The sequence below is a fragment of the Cylas formicarius genome, unplaced genomic scaffold (genome assembly GCF_029955315.1).
Source record: "Cylas formicarius isolate icCylForm1 unplaced genomic scaffold, icCylForm1.1 PGA_scaffold_2__14_contigs__length_35257938, whole genome shotgun sequence".
Taxonomy (NCBI): domain Eukaryota; kingdom Metazoa; phylum Arthropoda; class Insecta; order Coleoptera; family Brentidae; genus Cylas; species Cylas formicarius.
The window spans coordinates 25645653-25660046 of record NW_026844319.1 but is presented as its reverse complement, the minus strand read 5'-3'; the positions used below and the strand labels follow the sequence as shown (position 1 = coordinate 25660046).

General features: G+C 31.2%; 1 protein-coding gene across 1 annotated transcript; it reads left to right on the top strand.

Annotated features, from left to right (window-relative positions):
* Positions 1 to 6259: 6259 nt before the first annotated feature.
* On the top strand, positions 6260 to 7417 carry LOC132698671 (uncharacterized). Its single transcript, XM_060664864.1, has one exon. It carries the CDS (start codon positions 6260 to 6262, stop codon positions 7415 to 7417), a length of 1158 nt encoding a protein of 385 aa, XP_060520847.1.
* The last annotated feature ends 6977 nt before the right edge of the window (positions 7418 to 14394 follow it).

Genomic DNA, 14394 nt, shown 5'->3' with positions numbered 1-14394 from the left:
GTATTTATAAGTTGAGTGTAATTATGTTTATAATAGAGCAAAGTGAAACCCAATATCAAATACTAAACAAACACCTAATCAAATAATAAATACTAAACAAACCTGGTCCAAAATTTGGTGACATTCTCCCAAGGTGGCGTCATTGATGATATGCAACAGAACATTGTTCGGTGCCCTAAAATGAGCTCATTATTTTGTTTACGATTATCGACGCAAGGGGCGACAAAATTGTCATCGTCTTCCACAGCCTCCTTAATGGGAAGTTACGAGCGCGGAAGGAGGCAAATATTTGACTTGGAGTAAATTCCCCGGGCTTTTAAACTTATTTAGAGTAACGAAACAGAGAAGATCCTACCGTTGAATTAAAGCTCTCGGGCTATTTGTTTTTCTCCTCGGCAAAAAACCGGCTGTTAACTATTCGAAAAGGCAGTTTTCTTTTGTTTACTAAACAATGAGTCATTTTTGAACAGGTATACGTTTTTCAATATGCAAATTAATTTGCTATGGTCAGCTTGCATGGTAGAAAAATTGTACTCAGTAATATCCTAAGGTCGTCAAAAATCCGATTATCTTCTCATTATTCTTGATAATGAATTACGTAAGTATATATCACAGGCAAGGTACAAGTCACTACTACTTTTTTTTCACATTGGCTAGACAATCTCATCATAAATAATACGATATTTTTAAACATACTTCCAATTAAATCTAATAAAAAATTTCGATCCGTTAGCAGAACTGTTAACAAATACATATAAATACACAAATAATGTAAAACGGGATTCACACAAATGTAAACCTAAACCTAACCTAAAATTCTACATATCGCCTTTCAATTCAACTCAACAAGAGAATAACAGAAACTAACCAAAACCAACCAAATACTTTTGTGTAGTATTTGATTAAGTTTAGTTTTGCGACTTGCATTTTCAGAATATTAATGACGTTTTCTCTTTCGTCAAATTCACATTGTTATCGTTCTTGTTGCTGCGTGATATATTTAACTTCTCCAAAAATTATGATTATGATTCACAAACCGTCCGACAAACTTCGACAAAATTAAGCATTGCTCACAATGTCTAGTCAATATGGAAAATAGACCTCTAATCCTCAGATTGATCAACCCATCCGACGTTTTACACTTTGCCTAAAACAGCGTAGTCAATTTGCAGATTATCCAAAGCAGTGGCCATTTGCCACAATGCCCAGTAAATTGGTCAGTTAGCAGAATACCTAGACATTTGGAACATTGATGTTTTTGTACATTGCCGGTAACATATACATGTCGTCTGCAATATTAGTTTAGTGACGGTTCCATCAGCGACAAACGTTTCTAAGGTTATACGTGTAACAAGTAACACGTGTCTTTTGACTAAGAAAAAAGTATAGAATTGTTAAAATTAATGTGCATAAGGTGAAAATACGATTAGAAAAGGAAAAAAAAGCAAGAAAAGTTTGTAGTATTTTAAATTGTACCCTTTTTATATATACAGTCCCAACTTTGAGATTTGAATTCATCCGATATTTTCTAAAATGGAAACCCTAATCTACATATATGATGTGCAATGATGTACTGATCAAGCATGCATAAATTATCACTTTCGCATAAACCTCGGTATACCAAAATGCAGTAATTAGTTGCATTCCACAAGATTGAAATTTTAATGATGATTGGCTATGTAGACTTGTCGAAAAACTACATTAAAATACCGTAATTAAGTGAAACCCACAAGATTGCAATTTTAATGATTATTCGTTATTCGTTACCTACTAGACAGAAAGCATAGAATACATCTTTTTATGAGCGTTAAAGCTTAATAAATACTTTTTAAATGACAAGAAATATAATTTTTTGAAAGTGCCTATAAAAGAATTAGGATTCCTTTTTTAATTTATTGATTTTATTATTATTATTTACTGATTTATTAATTTTGTCTAAAACAACCTTCCACTTACTCATCTCTGCATATTTAAACTTACACCGTTTTGTAATATTTTCTACATATACACTCGTGAAATATTCGACCAAATGAGTTGGACACAAAGCATGATCTAAGTCTAAATATCATTTTTTACCACTCAATTTTATATATTAGCCAGCAATGTCCGCTAAACATATTAATATTTAGTAAAACTTGTCAATGGGTATATGATTTGTTTATAATTTAAGGTGACCAAACCCGATAGGCAGCACCAATTAGATTGCGAACTTGAACTACTATAAAAGTAGTTCAAGTTCTCCATATTCGATGTCAAACAAACATTAAGGCAATATTTGAAAAAAAATGACAAACAAAAATTGTTTATAAGCATTTTAAATGGGCAACCGTCGAAAGTCGTGATTAATTTGTTAAGCTATTTAAAAAAAAAACAGAAAGCAATATACAGGAAACGTTAACCTAATAAAACCAGGGACTTTCCAGAAAATTGTAGCATGACCATACACAAATTAATATAAAAGCAACTTAACCTTGTTGTCGTGTGATTTAAATCAGCCGTATATAGTTTGCGATTTTTATTTCTATATACATTTTAAGGGACACTCCTTTCTTCAATTTAATTTTAACGTACATGACGTCAGACCTGCCAGATACTGCTGTGGATTATACCTAATTGGTACATACGCCTCATTTTTACAATTTTTCGCCATAAAATAATGTCGCATACACAAAAGCGTATAATTAGGATCTAGATAAAATATTCCATTTACTTTGTCTTTTTCTTTTTCAGGACTGTCGAGTTTGTCGACCATGCTGCTGGGGGGTCACTAATGATGCAAAAAACACGGAGTGCTACAGGAAACATTAAGAGATGTTCGGAAGCCCGCGGGTGACTGGAAAAATATTTTTCCCTCGTTTTTATGGCCAAGGATGTCAAAAGTTTGCATTGTTAATTCAGATTAATTAAAAGTTTCGAGTACCGTTGTCGTTTCAATTGCTCAAACCAAAATCATCCAGGTTGAACATGTATTTTAGAAAACAAACAATAGCACTCTTTGTATAAAATATCAATAACAATGAAACTGAAAAATATTTAAGTTAAATAATTTACATTTAATTTAACTGAATACATAGAAAAATTACTTTCTTTCATTTACTTCTTTAAGGTTTAGCACAAGAGCTAAAGCATTCCATATGTTGAAGGAAAATTGCCTTCTTTAATGCCTTCCAAGAATTTTTAGTACCTTTTTTCAACATTATTTGTCAATTTCTAATAAACTTAATACATATAAATTTTCGACGACGAATTACTAATGTTATCAATAACGGTTATAAAATTACTCAAAAATCGAATCTCAAAAAGCTTTTCTGTAAAATAACGATTTTTTTTATTATTAGAAATTTTAATAATTTTTAAAAAATGTATTGTTTTTGTACTTGCTCTGTTCATTATACAAAGAATTCCAAGTACGCTTTATATAAAAAATATAAAAATTAAAAATTTGAGAATTGTTATTTGATAATTAATTGATATTTTTTGTCAAAAATGACGTTTTATACATTTTTCTTATACGAAATCCTCTAGAAGTTCGATTAAATAACGGTATTTTTCTTCTCCCTTCCCTAAAATACCCAATTATACGCTGATCAAGAGTTTGTCGTTGTTTAACAGTTTTAGTTAGTAATTTCGGTAATAATAAATAATTAATAGAATCAGCAACTTCTATTAAGGACTAAATAATATTAATTGAAGAGGTGAAAACTTTTTTTTAATTCTTAATATCAACCAGCGCCGTAACTTTACTTTTTTATGTTCTTGTTTCTTAGTTAGTAAAATTAACTTAATTCGTTACAAACAACCTATAAAAATTTCACATATAAAAAAAATTATTCACCTAGTAGGTTTAAAATAGGCTTTTGGGTTAGTCTATGAAATTTTGTAAAAATTAAAAGAATGTGAAAGAATTGACAAAAACAAAGGAAAGAAAGAAATAAAATTATTGAGATTTTTTAAAATTCTTAAGTGCATTAAGAATTCTTCTCCTATACAGGGTGTTAAGATATTAATGCACCAAATTTTTATGGCATGTTATATTCTATAAACTATTTCCTTTTTATGACAATTTTCAAACCATATTAAATTCCAATAAATTATTGTACACTGCTGTCAAGCAGCAAAAACATTTTTTGGTGCCAAATAATTTTTAAAAAATTTAATTTGAAAATTATGATTATGATTATTATTATTATTATTACAAGAATAAAGTGCACATTGATAGTAGCAAAAGATTGTTAGACATATATTAAATATTTAGTTATTGCTGTGAAACAACACAATCTCCAAGCGACGTTTAAATACAGACAAGTTCGGCGCACACACAACATCTGGGGGTAAACCTGTTACTTATAAAATAATATTAAATTAAATAATTTTATTTGAAAAACTTATTTCATTTGCAACAAATTTGATTTATGACATTTTTCAAAATGCACCTTTTTTTAAGTCAAAAGATAAAACAATATTTTGATGCACGGCCAAAATCGCTAAAATTATGCTAAAAATGTTAAACGTTAAAAAACATAACCTTTTTATTATAATTTTAGCAAGTTCGTCATCGTTCAAATTGGTTTTTTATATTTTTACTTGAGACCTGCAAAAATTTCATTGTCAGTAATATTTTTTTCTGTCTTTTAAAATATAAATAACGTGGTGCACAAATTTCAACACACCAATAGAGTAGATAACGTTCGTAGCACTTTAGAGGTGATCTGATTCCGTCATTAGAGTAACGATTTTAGTTCGCGAGAGATTAAGGACGCACTTTTTACAAATATCCGCGTTATTATCGCGAAGCAAAAACGATATTTTCTGGCGAATCATTTTTTAAAACCCACATCTCATCACCGCCACGGAACGTATTACCCACCCGTAATGTATTAGCGATCTATTTTAAGTCGTCGCTGTCTTCTTATCCTCGCGAGCATCATTATATACTTTCAGCGAAGAAGAAGACAAATTGATTTTGGGCGGTGAGGCGGCCAAAGAAAGCCACATCCATCATATTCGGTAACAATGCTGCCCTGCCTGCAATCTATATGGATTTTTAATGTCCTTGTTTTGTGGGGAACGCTTCTGGCTGGCGTCGACGCCTCATATTTTCGATATTATGTGCCGCGAGAGGATGTAGTTTAACGGCAGATATAGGATAGTGCGGCGGATAAAACAGCACGAGCGTCGAATAACCTCGACAATTGACGTCATGTTTTATGTACGTGACGCTCCACCCACACTTTAGTCACAGGCCCAAATTATTTCTTCGACATTTGTTAAAATGTAGCTATTTAGCTATGTAGCAATTTTTGGAAATAGTAAAATTTTAAAATTTTAATTGGCAAAACATTTATCTGGAAGCAAAAACCCCTGAAATAGGGAAGTAGTAATGGAACAAGCAGAAAAAATAATATATTGCTAAATTATTATTATTATTATTGGGATTTCAATATGAACTGATCAAAAAAACGTGTATTGTTTTTAGCTATACTTTTTAATACAATTATAACTCTAAAAAAAATTAATTAATAAAAAAGATCTGACAATTTCGCATATAACAAAAAAGCCCCAAATATTAGTCACGTCGCACTCACACGTTGTTGAACAGGTTTTGTTAACCTACATCTCTACATCTTTTGGCTAGATATTAGTTTAGTACTGAAAATGTTTCGAATAACCACAAAAGATAAAAAAAAAACAAATTTGTAGACTATTATACAATAAAAAATTTTCAAGAATACTGCGTTCTAATATTTTAGGGAAACCCGACCTTTTAGCTATTTGTCCCTAACATTTCTATTCTATTTTGTGTATTCTATTCTAAAATTCAGGTTGTAGAACACATTAGTGCCATCCAAATTTTCTGAAAAAAATTGCCGGTATTAACGTTTTTTTCTCCTTTATGTAAAAGATAAAAATTGAAACCGCTCAACAATATTGAAATCTATATTCTTTAGTGACAGACGGAAGAACATCAAGGTCAACATTTAATCATGTTTTTAAAAGTCGGTAGAAGTAGATATTACAGATAACTTAAGTATAAGTGTTTGTTGCCAAAGATATTTTTAATTTTATTTTTTTAAAATAAAATAACTAAAATTTCTTTCAAAACGTTCTGTGGCCCAGAGACCAATCAATAAAAAGTTACACTCGAAAATAGTTTATATATTTAATCACAGTCAGAAAAAAACGGTAAGAATTTTTTTTATATTAACCAAAAAACGGACGTGAATTGGAGCCAGCGGGTCAAAGAGTAATAGCTAAAGCAATGGGGTTTAATCGTTTCCAGGTCAATCAGTTTTACGACAACTTGCAGAGTCTTCAAGACCAGTATAAGTTTAAGCCTACTAGGATTTATAATATGGATGAAAGTGGTATTAATACTGTGCCAAAGAAGATTTCAATCAAAGGTAAAAAGTTAGTAGGAAAAATAGTTTCAGCTGAGAGAGGACGAACCATTACTTTAGTTTGTGCCATGAGTGCTACGGAAAGTTATGTTCCGCCGGCTTTTATTTTTCCTCGTAAAAGAATGAAGGGTTATTTACTAAATAATGCACCTCCAGGAAGTATTGGAATGGTTTCTGATTCTCGATTTGTAAATACCAATATGTTCTTAGAATATCTTCATTACTTTAAAGACAACGTGCAACCCACTAAAGAGAATCCAGTGTTATTGATATTAGATAACCACAGTAGTCATCTTTCTTTAGCTGCCGTCAACTTTTGTCGTGAAAATGGTATTCATTTACTTACTCTTCCACCACACAGTAGCCACAAAATGCAACCTCTAGATCGTGGATTTTTGGGACCATTGAAAACGAAATTTGCTTACGAGTGTGACAAATGGTTAAGTAGTAACCCAGGACGGGTCATTGGGCAGACAGAAGTGGCTCAACTAGTTAATGAAGCTTTAAAAAAAGTCGCAACTGTTAATAATGCTACTTCAGGTTTTAGAACTTCTGGGATATGGCCTATCGATAGAGAAATTTTTTCAGAAGAAGATTTCGCAGCAGCTTCTGTTACTGACATAAACCTTCCATGTACATCATCTGAGAAAAGTAGCTCACAGAATATCACAGCTACTAGATCTACTGCATTTTCTACATCAGAGTCTTTGCCAAGTACTTCTAATGCTTTAACTGTATCAGAACTTCAACCGAGTACGTCTTCAACATTGTATCCACTACCAACTTCATCACACGTGAGCACTGTAACAGATTTAGCTTTAGTTGTAGTGACTCCATCATCAGGTTCTCAACCAGCTGCAGATACATGTTCTAATTTATATACACCTTTGTCATCAATCCAACCGTTTCCGAAAGCGAAAGAACAAACAAGACGTAGAAAAGGTAAAAAATCTATTGTCGCTACTGATAGCCCTTTGAAATTAGAATTGGAAAAAAAAGTCAGGAAGAAGAAAAAATAGCTAAAAAGAAACGACGTTTAGAATTGAAACAAGAAAATGCTTGTGCAAATAAAACTGAAAATTCTAAAAAAAAAAAAACAAAGAAGAATACTACTACCAAAGATAAGGCTGTTAAAGTTAAGGCTAGTCAAGAAAATATTAATGATTTTAAGGAAAATAATGATTACTGTGCATTGTGTGGTGAAAAATACGTTGATCCACCTACAGAGGATTGGATTAAATGTAGCTTATGTCATAGCTGGTGGCATGAACAGTGCACTCATTATGAAACTGGTACTTTCATATGTGATATATGTTCTAATAATTAAGATTTTATCATATTCATATTCGTTAAAAACGATCTCATTTGAATTTATCTCTATTCAAAACTGTTAACTACTCTAAGCCTTATTCTCGATAAAAATCAAGTTAAACAGTATTTGTCAAAAATTATATATTTAATATATAAATATAAAAAATGAAGTAAGAAATGATAAGTATTGATAAAAAATAATATTTATAACATTAAATATGGTGTAACTATATGTAACAAGTTATGGTTTAAATTATTACAAATGCGCACACTTACCCGCAGTGCTGCGCACGTTTACCCCAATATTGGGGTAAGTGTGCGCATTCTGACTACCATTTATTTTATTTTATTTCTTTAATTACAATTAAGTAAATTGAATTTCATGTTACGTAATTGTTAAATCAATAAATCCTTTAAATAAATACTTTTATTTCAATTTATTTTGTACAATTATTACAATTTTATGACCATAGAAAAAAAAATGAGCACTCTTGCCCCACATGACTCTATGCAGTTTTGTATTTGCATTACCTGAGTACGGTATATTATGAATAAACAAGAATATTAGAAAATATATTGAAGAAATTGCTTTTTATTTTTGATGTCGAACTTGCCCATTCGCTCTCTAGTATACGCAAACATTTTTGAATTTTTCTTGAAAAGAAAATATAAATGCCAATTCAATTGGCAATATCTATGAGCTCTGATTTATTATGCTATATATTATTACTGCTACTATTTGTTGGTATTTTGATTAGATAATTTTCACCAACAATTTCAGTGTGTTTCCTCCTCACGTGGGTACTCTAATTGACATGATTTCTTTTGTGACCCTCACACGATCAGTACTACTGATAATAAAACATGGCCCCTGTTTAGAAAAGTAATTTACTCATAATTGGAAAATTATCTGACATTTCCAAGCGACTTCTGATCATCAAATTCTGGACAAAAGCGTGTGAAAAAAATTAGACTCTAACAGGCTAATGTAATTTGCAAATTTTAGGCTGCTGGAAAACAAGAGATCAAAAACTAAGTGAGTTAAATGTATACATTTTGCAGAATATAAAATTTGGATCCAAACGCCAGTGGAATTACTGTTTTTTGATATACTCAAAAGCCAATTTGATATATCTAGAGGAATCCAGAAGATTTGTAAATAGAAATACAGTAGCCTGTGGAAGTTTTATTGAAAATTCAATAACGATCTTTTTTTTACCGTTAACACAATTTCTGAAACGAATTACTTAGTAATTTATAATAATTTTGCACTAGTTCAAAGAACTTTTGAAACGTAAAACATTTCTTTTAATACTAAACTAATGAAACGCTCTATTATCGATTGCGTTTTGAAGGTAGATTAGCAAATTAGCATCGATGAGCTTGATCAGAAAAATTGGATATTTTCTTTAACTAAAATTAATTATTATTATACTGAGTTGGATTGTATTGTTGAAGATTTCTTTCGAATTTTTCACTAGAATGGTTTTAATGTGACTCGAATCAAACTTTAACTTTTACACCATACCCCGATATTCCTCATTCTATAATACGCCATTCTCAATTAAGTCGAATCTTTAGAAGTTGCCGCTTGCTATATATATATTTGCGTAAAATGATACTTTATCACGCAAGCATGAAATTGTGAAGCCTGCAAAGCCGCATACCGGATACGCATACGAGCATAACTATACTTTTTCATCTGACCATAGCTTAATTTAAGGGTGTTTATCATCTCAACAAACCAAACGTTCAAAAAGAATTGAGTTTCAACAAAAAAATGTTCTTGGCTTCGTTTCGGAAACAATTTATCTCATTGCCGACTGCTGCCATCTAAAAAAAATGTCGCGAACTATGCTCGTCGAGGGGGGAACAATACGATGTCGGAGATCGCATCCCTTCTTCCCATCCGATTGCCGAATTTGAGACGCTATTTCCCATTTTAGCAACCAGGTGGCAGAAATAAAACACGTTGCTGATGCTTACAGATAGATAGATATAAAAAAATATGTATTTCAGTGCGGAATGAGTACATTGGGTTCATCGACTAAATAAAATAGCATATTCTGCCACAAGTTCAATAATTGTTACTTGGCTTATGATTTCAATAAAGGACTGCATACTGTACTTTTTCTGCGACAGTTAGTTTTTGGATACATTTTTACAAAGCAGCACTCAGTGAATGAAGAGTGACAGGTGGGGTGACCGACAGAACTAACAAATGTCAAAACACCACCAGTAGATAAAATCTACTAAAAATTCTAATTGGAACAACGAAGTTAGAGTATTATATTGTATTATATTATATTATAATGAGTATTAAATGAAAATGTAACCTATAAACTAAAGAATTATTTATATGTTGTTGTTTCAAAATGTACTATAGGACTGAAATGTTCTATACCAATATTTATTTATGTATTTACTGACAATTTAGGTTGCATGCAGTATAAGGTATCAATAAAGCATCTCCAAATACATCTAAAAAAAATAGGTTCACAAATAAATCTAAACTTTAGCAATTATCATCACAAAGTCATTATGCAAAGTAACGAACAAAGACTATGACATTTAAAACCGCTGATGGGAGTAACACAAATACCAATATTCAGACACTGTTGCAAACGTAATAATAATAATATTTCTAGGTTATATTTTGATTTTCAGTTAAATACTCAAACTTTTTTTTTTATTTCCAATTTTAATGTTTACAAAGCAATAGTTACTACAATATTGACAAATGATCACGAACTCTGCAATAATTAAAAAGATTACAAAAATTGACGAAGCATTATAATGTAAATGACAAACCGATTGATTTGGTTCCTACAATTCTAAAAGTCCTACGTCACACTTGGGGATTTTAGAATAGCGAGCAGAATCTATTTTAAATAAATTGCATTGGTATCAAATATTTATTATTATTATTACAATTTATTATTCGTTATTTAAATTTTAAGCCGAGTCGATTTTATATTTTCTTATTTTGCCGTTTGCGTTTTTCCATCGCTATTTTCTATTTGCCTAATAAGCCATGCGCATACAGAAACACAATTTGAGAGGTAAGCACATAATTGTAAATATACATGAAGTGGGCAATTCTGCGTGGAAACGGCACACAGAAAAACACTTTAAGCACATTACCGTGGCTTGAAAGCTTATTTGGTATTAATTTATTCAACGGATATTCAAGTGTCATAAATAAACAATTATTCTTATAAAGCCATTTCCACTTGCTGAATAAAAAGTTACTGTCGTGTACCGTTGTGCGTTACCCAAGCATTTAAAATACAAAAAAGGTTTAGTCAGATCAGTATTAGACAATATTTTCGGCAATATTTTAAGCAGATGCCCGATGCGCAAAACGTTCTAAAAAATATTCCATTAAAAACGATACGAAAAAAAGGGTAAAGATTCTAATAAGTACCGTGAAAACCCTTTTGCTTCAAACAATATAACATTTCATTTAACCCCATAGATTCTATGCATATATAATAATTATTTAAATCTAAAGGTTCCCAAAAATTAGAAGGTAGTTTTGATACTGACGTTTCGTACCTGCAATTCCCATTGAAATATGATAATGTATGCATGCAGGTAGGGTTTTTACTTACGGCTAGAGTTCATTCCGTAGAAAACGTTGCGAAGTAGTTGGACAGCACCAATATGAACGGGAAAAGTAAAAACACATTTACTAGAAAATATTTTTATTCATTCAACTGCAGTTTAAGAGATTATTATTCATATTGATTTCGAGGACGTTTGATCAGACAACAAAGAATAAGGAAGCATCTCAGATATCGAAAACTCTATAAATCGCCCTTGCCTGAGAAGTTTGCAGCCAACCATTAACTGGTCGCAGCGGAGTACCGTTAAGACCAATATAATAACGTATTTACATAAATATTTACGTTTACTTAGTGGCTTACATATAGATGACGTCTTCTGAACCTTATATTATTTCATTAATTGCACGTGGAGGATGACATGGATGTTTCTTTAATTTATATTCTAACCACTACACTTGGCGATATTGAGACTATTGTTTAAACAGTTATTGCACTTTTAGTCGCATGTAGAAAACCATCTAGTTCGGGTTTAGATGGACAGTGTTCTACATACAGTGACAATGTGGGGATTGGGTTTGACCTCATGTAAAAAGAGAATTTCTACAAGACGTCAACAATAATAAGGTTTTTGGTGGATGGTCAAAGCAGTTCTTTTGTAAATTTTCAGCTGACACCTTCCACTTTTTTGAGAAGGTGGTGTCTGGATCGAAGACAATTTATCTATAAACGGTTTATAAAAAGTCTCACTTACATCTACAAGCAACTTGTACCGCACATAAGACTGACACACAGTGTTAGGACTGGTCAATTGACCAATTCTTAATTTACCAGTCAGTTGACCACTTTTTAATTGACTACGGTGTTTCGTTTTTTAGTACATGCTTATTAATTACTTTAGTAATATCCTCAGTCTGAGTTATCACACCATAAAGCCAAAATTAGACAGATAGAAATACTAAATCAATTAAATACATAATTTAATTACATGGAAGTATGAAAATGCAAGAAACAATTATTATAAGCCGCGAATTTTCCATTGTGACCATTAGTCGGATTAAAAGTATAAGAAAAAACGGCAATATAGATAAACGTTGTCAACCTTGTCAGCGTTATTTTTGCCCGTCAAGACACCTTTAAAATGTCCGTAATTGTTATTAAGCAATACCGGCGTAAGTTGATATCGCGTAGTCCTTGGGCCTCCCTTTTAAATATAAAATATCTCATATTCGTTGGTAAAAAAATGCGAATACGTTTTGCAATTACTTATATTTATGTTCGTGTCATTAGCCAGGCGCCGGTAAAATTGTATTTCCTTAATTGAAAAAAATCAACGTTACTCACTGTTTATGTTAAAGAACCGTAATTGCTATGTGACTTAACCACGTACATTTTTATGGAATCTTTAAAAGGCTTGTTGCAAAACCGTATTGTAACTTATATTTAATATTTTTGATAATTGCAGTTAGTGTAATTTATTTCCATGTAACAATTGCAGCCAACATAGTAGTGAATTAAAGATGGAATAATATGAATTGTATATAGGGCGCAAAAAATAATTAATACCCTATATATACCTTAATACCTTATATTTCTTATATTTTCTTTGAGACATATATGGATAAGGCGGTTCTTTTTTTAAATTTTCCCTGTGTAACCGAAACATTTGTTGGGAAATAGTTCCAAATTTTGAACATCACCAAAACCAAGGCATAATATATCGCATTCCTTTGATCAAAAACAAAAATTTGATATCTTTAAGCCCTTTGTGTGAAAGAACGTCCATTTAACATCAGAAGGAATTGGAGTTAAAGCCGATTTTTATGTTCAGAAAAGTCCATAACCGGTACATTTTGTACATTTTTGTATAAATTATTGAGTAAAATTTATTCACTCGATTCTATTGCGTTTTCTGGGTTCTAGCAACCGATTTTTGGAAAAGATTACTTTTTTATACACAAAAGAAGGTATCGGTTGGAAAAGGCCTTCAACCATCATCCACGTGCAACATGTTCCATCAGTGGACGAAACTGTTATCTGCCAGTTGAATTTCAATTCAAATTCAACTCTCTTTTATATAAAATGATATAAACAAAATTATTATTAAATGAATCAAATCATAAAATAAATATTAATAATAAAAATAATATAAAATATATTTTTTTTAATTTAAATGTCGAGAATGTTAATTTCTGTATCTTGTAATTCCTTAAATGGTGAATGAACACAATCACGCTTTCATCTTTCATCGATTTTATCAAAACATAAATCTGAAAATAAGCGGGACCACTAGCTAACGATGGGCGCATTTTTTTACGGAAAATAATGTACCTATTATATTGTGACACAGCATGTACAGAAAACAAACAACCTGACGTTAGGATAATGAAGTAACCCGCTGAAATTACTACTGCGGGTATCATTCATCACTCTGCCACTCACGCTCGTGTGTTTGACGAATAACCCACAGACAACCATAGTCACCTACTCATTATATTTCCATTATTCCTGCTCTGTTTCAAACTGCTGTCAATGAAATTGCCTTATTTCCTTTACGATTGGTCCGAAGGGATGTTGCAACTTAGGAATTAAGTTTTTTTTGTCTAATTTTAAGGAACACATTTTTCATTTATATAAATATTGATTTATCTGCTAGATATCATTATGTAATATGCAAAAAAAATTATTTTAGTATCAAATTAATAAAGGAATGCATTCTTACATAATAATAAACAACAACATTGTTTATTGAGTTTCGTTTGTTTTGTCAATTTTTTTCCATTTACAAAAATGTATTTACCAAACGTGAACGTTAGAACCCGCTTGTTCTATTACTGAGAAGATATATAAAGAACCTATTGGTCAATTTTCAAATGTTTTCTACCAATCAGTAGGCTGGGATATATTTTTGGTGAGTTTTGGTTAATTGAGTGCTCTTATATATCTTATAACCACGGTTATAAAAATACCTCAGTTGTTTGTTTGTTACATTATTGAAAAATTACGAGAGTACTATGTTGCGGTATATATGCTTATTAATGAAATCGAGTCCAAGTAATGTCTCCCTAGTATCACTCCAAAACATCAAAGTGTTTTGGTTAGATTTCAAATTAATATCC

Coding starts and splice junctions, on each gene's coding strand:
- LOC132698671 (XM_060664864.1), top strand. CDS start 6,260: ATGGGGTTTAATCGTTTCCAGGTCAATCAGTTTTACGACAACTTGCAG.